Source organism: Rhamphochromis longiceps, linkage group LG16 (genome assembly GCF_057381845.1).
Source record: "Rhamphochromis longiceps isolate RC_006_pf linkage group LG16, R_longiceps_female_GT1.1, whole genome shotgun sequence".
In the NCBI taxonomy this organism is placed as follows: Eukaryota; Metazoa; Chordata; class Actinopteri; order Cichliformes; family Cichlidae; genus Rhamphochromis; species Rhamphochromis longiceps.
Genome location: NC_140572.1, coordinates 24073527 through 24085548, shown reverse-complemented (window position 1 = coordinate 24085548; position 12022 = coordinate 24073527). Strand labels below are relative to the sequence as shown.

The 12022-nt window shown below is 41.8% G+C and overlaps 1 protein-coding gene across 5 annotated transcripts in view; it reads left to right on the top strand.

The window, feature by feature from the left end:
• xirp2b (xin actin binding repeat containing 2b) overlaps positions 1 to 12022 on the top strand; it is a 34386-nt gene that overhangs the window by 18544 nt on the left and 3820 nt on the right. For 4 of the 5 annotated variants that reach the window (XM_085385526.1, XM_085385523.1, XM_085385524.1 and 1 more), the window contains 4 exons: positions 416 to 505; positions 804 to 861; positions 959 to 1047; positions 2371 to 11809. In XM_085385526.1, coding sequence (XP_085241652.1) covers positions 419 to 505; positions 804 to 861; positions 959 to 1047; positions 2371 to 11809 — 9673 coding nt within the window. In that variant the 5' untranslated portion in view covers positions 416 to 418. Of the gene's footprint in view, positions 1 to 133; positions 208 to 415; positions 506 to 803; positions 862 to 958; positions 1048 to 2370; positions 11810 to 12022 lie in introns of all 5 variants that reach the window. The other variant, XM_085385525.1, reaches the window with a different exon arrangement.

The window sequence follows — 12022 nt, the reverse complement described above, 5'->3', positions numbered from 1 at the left end:
GCTTGACATTTTTAACAGCTTCCATGAAAACCTCCCGGGCATTTTCACTTATGCTGTAGCTCGTTTTGCTAGATAGAAACTTAGAAACTTTGCAAAGCAATGGATTTTTTTTCTTCTTTTTTTTTTGCTATAGAAGAGCATGAGCGAACAGCTTGGCACATTCTTTGTCATCTTGCCTCCATCTGTGATTCATCATTTGAAAGTGCAGTAAGCAATCTGGTCCAACATCTTCTCTGCATGGTATACAGTTGTGTGCTATTATGCTCTGGTTGGATGGAGTTGTAGTGGAATTAGAATGGAGTCAAGTCACATCTGTGGCCATGACAAGGACAAACATATATTCATGTAGATGTGTGTACATGTGGCATGCGCACAGTTTCACCTTGTTTGAATGCCATGCCCTTTCTCTTCACAGGAAATGTCCCATTCAGAGGTGACAGAGTCAAGTGACACCAGACAGGTCCTCCCAGGCAGTCAGCAGCTAAATTTCAATCAAGAAATGATGGTAAATAATAATTCCACTCACTGTTTTCTTGCAGGCAGTGCAATAAGGCTCGCTAATGATCTAAACTCATTGATTGCTTTGTTGAGTAAAAACTGTAACTAATAGAAATCAGTTTGACTGGTTTAATAAATGTGTGTTTAGTAGTCTTTAACAGCTTGAGCAGAGATTAAAAACATTATTTTTAGTGGAAAAATGTGCAGGATGTGAAGGATGATGCTCACTTATTACATTTCTGTCTATCTCTGTGCAGTTTCCCCCCTAATTTCTCTTTACCCGTTCCCATTTTAATTGCTCACAGGTGTCATATAGCGACAACAACTTGGCATCCACTTATGAAAACCATCAAAATGAAACAGGTAGTAATGCTTTTTCTATAGGCTTTTCTGTATCAGCTGTCACTACTGTGCTGATTAAAACCTTGCCTTTGTTGTTTTTGGCTGTGCTGACTTTTAGAAGAGGATTTTCCCAGGTACACAACAAAAGAACTGAGGGATCACTTTGAAAAAACAATAGAAGAGGCCGCGCCACAAAAACCAATTAAGGTAATGATTTGCACTTAACCATTAAGAACATGAAATTAAGGAATCTTTACTTTGGACTGTTTAATTGGAACTTGGAACTGTTACATTTTTTAAAGTTACATGAAGTTAAAGCTGTGTAATTCTACAGGTTGGGCTGTTTAATTGTCAAAAATACAATGGAAGCATTACTTTATATGTTTATTTATTTAAATGTAAACAAACAAACACCAATGACAGTAAGGCTCTGCAAGGGGTTGGAGGTATACAGTCTCACTCCCGCAACATACCACTGGAGTTTCTGCCTTTATTCTTTAAATGCTTAGAACTGATCTGCTGTCGAGAACTGCAGAAAATAAACATGATCTTGTATTCTTGACATATTAAATGAATAATGTGACAAGGCAATAAAAGTCTGCAGATTTTGGCCATTTGAATATTTTTAATATGAAGCAACAGCAGTAGGAAAAGTTCTGTTTGCATAATCAGTAAGCACTGAGGCAAATAACTGCTGTAGGAGATCTGCAGAAATGCTGCAGTCCTGCATACATCTCCATGTTTAAGTTGAAGGAACCAGAATCCAGTGTGGCAGTGACAGACTCTGTCACTACATTATAACACTACAGGGAGAGACAGTTGCTAAAAAAAATATTAGCAAAATAGAATATTTTTGGTCAAAATATTGATAATAGTACTGAGAAGGTGGTTGATTTAACATCTTTAGATATAGCATTAACTCTTCTTAGTGATTCCTATGCTTAAGGGAAAAAAAAAAGATGAACATCACACAGTTCCATTTATTTTAGTAAACTGTCAGTCTGCTGTGTAGTTTCACAACTCGGTCAAGGGTAATTTATATATACGAAATCATGCCAATTTAAAGGAAAGACTTACCCCCCTTGACCCTGACAATATGGGAACCCAGTCACTTTTTAGGTCCAATTGTCCCCTTGGTGCAGGGTGAGGAGAAATTTTTTCCAAGAGGCCATTCCCAGGTTCTCATGTGGCCCCTTGGAAAAAAATTATTGCTCACCATACCTTTAAAGAAATGTGTCAGTACAAAGTTGCTCTGAGTATTCATGTTTATAATATGATGATTTGTTCTTATCCTGATGGGAGTGGTCTATACCAGGATGGCAGTGTTCCCTTCCATATGTTCAAGAGGGGTCATACAGTGCTTTATTGAAATGCATGGATATGATGTAAATCATATATCTTGACCCAATTAAATAACAGAACACTGGCTCACCTAGATACTTTCTTTTCAGTAAATATGTCACTTATCTGTAATTCGTTGTAATTTGATGGATCATTTACCTGTTAATGTCATTTTTGTTCCTTGTAAAGACTGGACGTGACATCAGTCGATCAAAGTGGTCCTCAAGTGCGACTCAAAACAACATAGTGGCTAGTGAGGTGTGTGAAGCATCCCATACTGAAGAACTGCAAGACACAATGGTTGTAATGATGGATTATGAGGACTTTCCACCCCCACCAGCTGAGGATTCTGACTTCCTTCCACCCCCACCTCCAGACTTATTACAAATGCCACCAGACAGCGAAAATGTTCCAAAGTACCAATATGCACATGAACCAGCAAACCTATCCAAATACCCACTCAACAGAGAGGCTTACATCAAGCAGAGGAGTATGAATGAGCTGAAACGTCTTTACAAGCACATTCACCCTGAGGTTCGCAAGAATATTGAGAAAGAGTACTACATTGATTATAACGAAACCGAGAACAACCAGGTAGAGAGCCAGGAGTACATGTATGAAGATGATGTTGGCAGTCCTGATGATATTAATGATGAAGAATATGCAGAATGGGAGGAGATCCTTCCCGGGGACGTGCAGGCAATGCGTTGGAAGTTTGAAAACAAGCCACTGGATGCCATCAGAGATGAAATTCCAGATGACGATGAAGACAATAAGAAAATAACTCAGCAGGAAATCATTCTGGGAAAAGATGTAAGGCGAACAGCATGGATGTTTGAGACCAAGCCAATGGATGAGCTGGGCTCACAAAACACAAATTCCACAGAATACAGAAACAAATTTAATAAATTTGATAAAGGAGATGTCCGCGCTGCAGCTTGGTTGTTTGAAACTCAAACTATGGACACCCTAAACAAAATGCATAAAGAGGAGGATTTGACGAAGGAAATTGTATTCACAGAGGAGGATGGAAATGCTACCATTTACATGATTGACAATAAATTCATGGGAGTCCTTGGGCACACTGAGACCATTGATGAGAGCCACCTGCTGTGTCTGCAGTCAGTGTTAGAGGAGATTAATGGAGATGTGAAAACAGTAACAAGTACATTTGACACTCAGTTCAAATGTATTATTATGGGACAATCAAGTCAGATGCTGGAGATTAAGTCTGTGCGCAAAATTGAAACTGAATTGGAGAGCTCAATTGCTTCACGTTGGCTTTTTGATACCCAACCTCTGGACATCACAAACAGAGAAAATGCTCCTTTGAAACTTGTGTGTAGTCTTTCCATGGAGGACAGCAATAAAGGAGACTGGGGCAGGTGGCTGTTTGAGATAAAAACATTAAATTCTCTCAGTGAGTTGGAAAGCTCACAAATGGAAACGACAGAGATCATGGGAGCTGATGTGCGCAAACACTGCTTAGTGTTTGAAACACAGCCAATGGATTCTCTGAAAGATGACTCCAATGCCAGACCTCAGTCTATCGAGGAGATTATCGGGGGCAATGTTAGATCTGCAAGGCACTTTTTTGAAAGCAGCCCTCAAGCAGTCAGGAAGAACTGCCCCGAGGTTGGAAAACTTAAAAAGGCAGCAATAAGTGAAGAAATAAAAGGGGATGTGAGACACCAAAAGTGGCGCTTTGAGAGTCAACCTTTAGAGGACATAAGAGAAGCGAAGAAAGAGGTCACTCGAACAGTGAATGTCGAAGATGACCTCACACAGGAGGACGGCACAAGCTGCAGGGCAGATGTACGCAAGAACTGTTGGGTATTTGAAACCCAGCCAATGGATACTTTGAAAGATGATGCAAATGCACGTCCTTTGACTAAAGACGATGTCGTTGCAGGTAATGTCAAATCAACCAGACATTATTTTGAAACAATTCCAGCAGAAGAGTTAAAGGAGTTGGCAGAGGTGGGAAAACTGAAAAAGACTGTAGAACTTGATGAGGAGAAGGGTGATGTTAGACATCAGAAATGGCGATTTGAAAGCCAACCTCTGGAGCAGATTAGAGAGGAAAAGAAAGAAGTCGTCCGAACAATTGACCTGGAAGAAATTGATAAAGTGGATGTGTCAAGCTACAAGCAAATCTTTGAGAGCACAGATTTAAACAGCAGGAATGAGTCTCAAAAGATTCTAATAGAGGGAGTAACATCTGGCTCTGTGAAATCAAATACAGAATTGTTTGAATCTACTCCATTGTATGCCATGCAAGACAGCGCAGGTCACTTCCACGAGGTGAAAACAGTGCGTCGGGAGGAAGTTGTTAAAGGAGATGTAACAACATATAAATGGATGTTTGAAACAAAACCGATTGATCAGTTCGATGAAAGCATCGACAAATATCAAATTATCAAGGGCATATCCAAACAGGAAATTGAGTCGGGTGATGTTAAAACTGCAAAGTGGTTGTTTGAAACACAGCCTCTTGACGCTATCAAGTACTTCAGCAACATTGAAGATGAAGAAACTGTGGGTTCAAGTAAACATATTGATGTTGTGAAAGGTGATGTGAAAACCTGCAAGTGGCTATTTGAGACCAAACCAATGGACATCTTGTATGAAAGAGGGGAGGTAAAGGATGAAAACGAATCTGAAGAAATGTATAAGGGGGATGTTAAAACCTGCACTTGGCTTTTTGAGACGCAAGCACTTGATGCTATCCATGATGAGACAGAGACAGTTCTGAACACGCGCACTGTAAAACAAGAGGACATCAACGGAAAAGATGTAAGAATGGCTTGTTTTCTCTTTGAAACAGAGAAACTGGAGAACCTCACTGGAGAGGAGATGGGAGCTTTTAAACGTGTCACAGAGATAGACATTGCATCTGGAGATGTGTCTAGGATGAAGTACATTTTTGAGAATCAAACATCTGATATCACCACTTCTACATCTGAGGAAGTGATGCAAAAGCTCAAGAGAGTTCAGACCGAAGACATACAAAAAGGAAATGTTGTGAGCTGCAAATGGCTCTTTGAAAATCAATCCATTGATGCCATACACGACAGTCAAGCGCAGACGATGAGCAGCCACACAGTGAACGACGTACAAGGAGGAGATGTGGATAAGGGTCGTTTTATTTTTGAGACCTACTCCTTAGATAAAATTCAGGAGGTTTCCTCTGACGTGGACACAGAGCTGAAGAAAATCCAAAAAATTGTCTGTGATGAGGAGGAGAGGGGCAATGTAGGAAATTACACAATGATGTTTGAAACTCAGCCCCTTTATGCCATCCAGGACAAAGAGGGCCACTACCACGAGGTCACCACTGTCACAAGTGAGGAGGTGACACAGGGAAATGTTGTAGGAACGCGATGGTTGTTTGAAACAAAGCCCCTCGATGCTATCAAGGACACAGATGAGGTTTATATAATTAAATCCGTCACACAGCAGGATGTGCAAAAAGGAGATGTCGTCTCTGCTAAATGGAAATTTGAGACACAGCCTCTTGACAAGATTGCTGAAGAAAAGAAGCCTTTAATAAAAACAGTAGAGGACATTCAAGGGGGCGACGTAAGAATGAATAAGCATCGCTTTGAGTCTGACACTTTGTCACAGGGATGTGTTCGAACTGTTAATGTGAGTGAAATTCAAAAAGGTGACGTCAGAACTGCTAAGTGGAGATTTGAAACTCAGTCCATTGACAAAATCAGAAGTATGAGCTCTGAAAATTTGATTGAAACTGTTAAAAAGGAGGAGACTGCAAAGGGAGATGTTAAAAATTCAGTCTGGCTGTTTGAGAAAAATCCTCTTGACCACATTAAAGAGGCAGATGAGGATGAGGAGGCAAACATGCCTCAAGAGGAGATCCCCAAAGCGGATGTAAAGACAACAACTTGGCTCTTTGAGACGACACCAATTGACGACTTTAATGAGACAAAAGTGGAAAGGACGGAAATCCTGGGCAAGAGCGTCAAGGGAACTCTCGAGGAACTTTATAGTCAGAAAATGGTGAAATCGAAGGGAATTCTCATTGAAACTGATGAAATTGGTGACGTTAGGATGGCAAAATACCAGCTAATGAACAAGCAGGCTCCTGAGATTCAACGAGAGGAAGTAATCAGGGGAGATCTGCAGACTATCATGATGAACCTACTGAACAGACAGGAAAGACAGGATCAGCAGATAGTCATAGATTCAGAAGAGAAAGGTAATGTCAGCTCAACGGTACAGCAATTATTTAGCCAAGAAAGAGTTAGCACTGTTGAAAAGGAGGAAATAATACGCGGTGACATCCAGGAGGCTATAAACAAACTTTTCAGTGAGGATGGATCAGCAAAACATGGAATACTCATCCAGGAGGATGAAAAAGGAGATGTACAGATGACATTATATTCGCTTCTAAATAAACAAGAAAACCTTTCTGCTGAAAAAGAGGACATTGTAAAAGGGGATATAAAGAGTGCTCTTCAAAGGCTGTCCAGCCCAGACAAGTCAGATCGGGCAGTGAAGATAAGGGTAGATGACACTGAAAAGGGAAATGTCAGCTTTTACTCTACGTGCATTGAATCTGGGGCTGTGGACTATCTTAAACAACTCCAGTTAGAGCCTGATGATACTCTGCCTGAAATAGCAAAAAAAGAAGTGATTGTTGGGGGTGACATCAAGGGCACAAAACTCATGCTTGGCTGTAATCAAACTCAAATTGAGCGTACAGTTGAGGATGTTATACCGGGTGATGTTCACAACACAGTCAAGGTTTTCATGTCAGAGCCAGCTGCCTCATTGGAAAGGATCCAAAAGGAGGAAATTGTGAAAGGTGACTTAAGAGCTGCTTTGAATTCATTGTCTGAATCAGTGAATCAGACAGTCATTGTAGAGAAAGAGGAGGTGGTGAAAGGCAACATACCGAAAGCTCTACGGTGTTTGGAAAGGGCTCAGAAGAGGCACAAGGAGGTGGAGAAGCCAGATATCATACCAGGAAATATCAAAGGGACTCTAAGATCTCTTGAGAAATCAGCAACATCAAGAGTTGAAACTGTTGTTGAGGATTTAGTTGCCGGAGATGTGAAGGCAACAATGAAATCTCTGGAACTGGCGAAGCAAGCAGTGAAGGAAATTGAAAAGGAAGAAATTGTGAGGGGTGATATTCAGACAGCAATGCAAAGTCTGCAAGATGCATCCAGTGAGATGAAAAAGTGTCAACAGGAAATAGATGTTCAGGGTGATGTCAGAGGGACGATTCAGCTCTTCATGGAGTCCCCACCTACACAGAGGGTGCAAAGAAGCTCAAGCCTTGAGGGTGATATAAAGGGTGATGTCAAGATGTCAATTAAGTCATTATATGAGACTCAGGAGCAAAGCCAGCTGGAGAAAGAAGAAGTGATAAAGGGGGATGTAAAAGGCACTATTAAATCACTGCTAGAAACAGCGCAGCGTGAAACTCCAAAAGTCCGTCTGGGAGCATATAGAAGAGTCAAGCAGAGCCCACCCATTAAAAATCTTAAAACTGATGCACAAAGAAACATACAGAAGATTAAAACGGTAAATGTTGTTGAAGCACCAAAAGAAAATCACACCATCTCCAATGAAACCATTACAAAAACATACACTATGGAGCAGTCGGCTCAGCAATCAACAACTGTTGTGGACCACAAAACTATTACCCAAAATCACGGCATCAAAACATTAAAGACAGAGTTTCGTAACCTTAAATCTAACCCAAAGGCCATGATAAAACTTGGTAAAAACAAAGTCAAAACTGATGTTTACGTCTTAAAGCCAAAAGCACCAGAAGCTGATCTGCCTCTCCCACCGCCTCCACCGGTGATAGATACTGACCTTCCTCCTCCTCCTCCTAGTCCTCATCCTCCTTCCGCTGATACTGACATCGATCACCTCCCTCCTCCACCACCACCACCACCGCTAACTACTGAGCAGGACTTCCTCCCACCTCCTCCATCTCAACAAGAACTCGAGACCATGCCAGCACAACCAATTCATCCTTCACCAGCAAAGGCAAAAAAGATGACAGTCAAAAAAGTGAAAGCTCCCATTTTGCATCCAGTGCCAAAGCTGGAACCTAAAGTAGAATTCAGCAAAACACAAGAGGTGGCAACAACTACTGAGAAACAAGTGGAAATGAGCCAAAACACATTAAAAACAACAACAACGCATACATCAAAAACTATTTCACATGAGATCCCTCCTCCTCCTCCAGAGTCACCACAGCCATTAAAGAAAATTTACATTGCTCCCATGAAATTTACTCCTCCGCCATCTCCTCCTCCTTTTATGAGAGGGAAAATGAGCAAATTTAACACACCGTTAATAAAAGCTGAAGAAAAGTACCGGAAGCTGAGGGAGGAAAACACACCACCAACCACTCCATCGCCCACTTTTATATATGACTCAGTCACCTCTGCTCTCCAAATGATTTCCACTGAAGATGCAGAGCAGTCAAATGGCATCAGCTCAGAAATCACACAGGGCAGCAATGCAAAGATACCAGTGAGTGTTCATTCAGAGTCACTGTCATGTAATCTATCTAAGCAGATCATAGCCACAAATTCAACACGGAGTAATGCAAGTGAGAATATCCTCACAGATTCCACAATTTTATCTTCTGCTCAACAGCAAATCGCCTCTAACGAGTCTTCCAAGGTTGTCTCTATTCAAAAGACCACATCCACTTCAGCTGTGAGACAACAGATGCATACAACTATGCAGAAAACTGTTTCCTCAAAACAGTCGGCTCAATCTGTCAAGGTGGAAAAAGTGCAGACAAAAGTAATTGACGTTGCAAAAACAGACAGCACAGCTAGTCGTACAAAGAAAGACTTGAAAAGTCAGAAAACAAAGGTGTCCAACAAATCTGAAGAAAAACAAGATGAGAAAACCACTGCCCAGAAACCTGACATAGAAACAATGCATGACCTGTCCAAAAAGGAAACCAAGGAATCCAAATCATTGGACTATATCAACAAGAGCAAAGCTGATCCTTCACCTTGTATGAAAGAAAGCATTCCTAATCAGCTAACGCAAACAGAAACGGCAGCTGCTAATGCAAATGTTAAAACAGGCAAGCCAAACCAGAAGGCGAAAAAGAGCAATAAACAAGAAAAGCAAGCAGAGGTAAAATCGTCCAGTGAGACTGAGAAACAGAGTGTTTCACAAGATTTCAAAGTGGAACCTGCTGAGGTGAAAGTGATCGATGAACCCAAAGACATAAAGACAGAGTTAAAGCAGGAGATTAAGAAAGTTACTCCCTCTCCTCCTCTTCCACATCCTCCCCCTGTTGGTGTTGCTCCACCTGCTGTTATTGTAAGTACTGACAACCAATCAGAAACCAACAACACAAATCCAGTGAAGAAGAAAAAGAAGTCAAAAAAGTCTAAAGGGGTTGCACAGTTAGGTCAAGGTAAAGATATTCTCACCGACTCAAAGACAGAAGTTATAGAAACCAAGAAAACAACATCTGAGAACACTCAGCAAATGCAAAAGACAACTGCAGTCACCCAGATTCACAAAGTAGAGCACATAGAAGTCAAGAGAAAAGTCGTTACCACAGACAGCACAGATGATCAGGATTCCACACAGCAAAAAACTGTTCAAAAGCATGTAGAAGGATCTCAAAAGACAGGTTTGACAGCTACTCAGCAGAGTGGGAAAGAACCACCAAAAGAAAGTATGGATGTGCCAATTACAGTGACTGGCGAGTCAGAACAAAATGAACCGATTAAGTCCACAATAGCACAAACAGAGGAATCTCAAAAGCAGGAGGTCCAAATGTTAATCTCTCACTTCACAGAGATACAAAAGGCTTCAGAAAAGACCGATGCAAAATCTGCAAAGAGTTTGCTCAATCAGGAAAGAAAATGTGAACTGGAGGGATCTGAAGATGCAAGGGATGCTCAAAAAAGTACAGATATTGTTTCCAATGTAAGGAGATTAGCAGAGGCCAAGCCAATAGATCTAGAAGATGAAACCAAGGACAGGCGTGAAAGTGAGCCGGCATCTGAGAGAGTGGTTTCTGGTGCAGCATCGCCAAAAATATCCAAGATCAGCATCGGTTCAGCCAAAGTTGAGAGCCAAACCAAAAAAGAATCCTCACATGAAAAAAAGAAAGAAGAAGTGGGTCTGTCCAAGTCCGTCGACCTTCGAGCTCCCTCACCCTCACTCAGGACACGTTCTCCGTCACCGATATTCATCACCATCGAGTCCAAACGGAGAACTGACTCGCCCCAGAGAGTGACGCCATCACCCACCCTCCTGCACAGGCCACCCACACCTCCCACACCGCCGCTACGCAGGTGTGACACTCCAACATCACGTATCACTAGAATCACACCTTCTCCAACTTTTGACAAAGCTGAAAATTTGGCTCGACTTAAAGACACAACAGCCAAGCTCTCGCGTGGCGTCACCCCACCACCACTATTGCCCAGCCCAATCCCAGAAAAGAAATCTGAGATTGTGGAGCCGCCTGCTTCGTTCCATCGACAAATCAAAACCGAGTTCCAGGTTATGGAGGCTTCAGGGATACCGATGGCAACGGAAAAGCCCCGAAAGAGTTTATCCGAGGAAGTTCTGCAGGCTTGTGTTAATAATACAGCAGTAGAGGATAAAGGTATCATTTCTCAAGGTTTGAGTGCAAATGAAATACAAAGTAAGTCTGAGACCCATATGCCATTGGGTCAAAATGACCCAGATCTTGGTGAAGCTTCAGAATTATCATCTGCATCTGTCAAAGAGAAGAAAGAGTTTTTTGAAGAGGCTCAAAAAGCAGGAGTTAATAAGATCTATGTGCGCAAGGAACCGATTGCTATTCCTGAGCGACTGGGCCCAGACGTCAGTGAGTGTGAAGCAGAAAATAAGAACAAAGAAAAGGATGAGCTTCCCAGGGCTGACTTGTCGAGTCTTGTAAACAAATTTGCATCACCAGAAGAGAAAACATATATCAGAAAAGAGCTTATCCCACTCACGGAGTGCCTTCACAATGACTCCAAAAGCAAAGATTGTGACAAAGAGAAAGCAGACGGCCTGGAACAGGAAATGCCAGCTTTTGACATCCAGGCTATTAAAAATGTTTTTGAACTCGGTGAGCAAAGTTCTTTATTCAGAGAAGAGATAAAGGATCAGGAGGAGCTTGTGTCAAGCCTGAGTGAAACAACAGCAGACACTTCAAAGCAAGAAAGTCCTCAAGAGACAAAGGGAGGCTCAAGGCAGAGCACTCCCCTCCCTGTGCAGAAAAATGAGGTAGGAACTGTGCCAGCCGAACCATCAGCCCTCTCTGAAACTGAATCAATCACAGAGCATTTCTCACATCTTGATGAATTTGGTAACAAGGTCACCGGAACAAGGACAGCTGTCACTGTGCACTCTGAGAGTGTGTCAACCCTACCCAAAGCTCCTTTCTCCTATGCTGATGCAGTGAAAAGAAAAGCTGCTGCAGCGAGGCGAACAGAAACATACGATGAAGATGCTACAGAGAAGTTGCTGAGGAATTTCCATAAAACATGGACGGAGAGCGAGACAGTCTTCAAGAGTCTTGGATACAGTGTTTCTGAGGAAACAACATCGCAAATTGTGTCGCACCAGACGAAGATTGCCTCATCTGGTAAAATAAATGTGTGGCATGAAACAGCAGAAACTAATGGCATGGATTACGGATGGCTTTTCTTTAAAAATCAATTTGTGCCGCTGTGTTGGAAAAGTATAATTTCTACCTGTTGTATTGTTTGGATTGTGCAGGCAGTTTACAGCCAAGCTGCACTGTGAAATGGTCCAAAATTTACTCTTTAGATTTGAGTTCATGTGCATCAATTCTAAT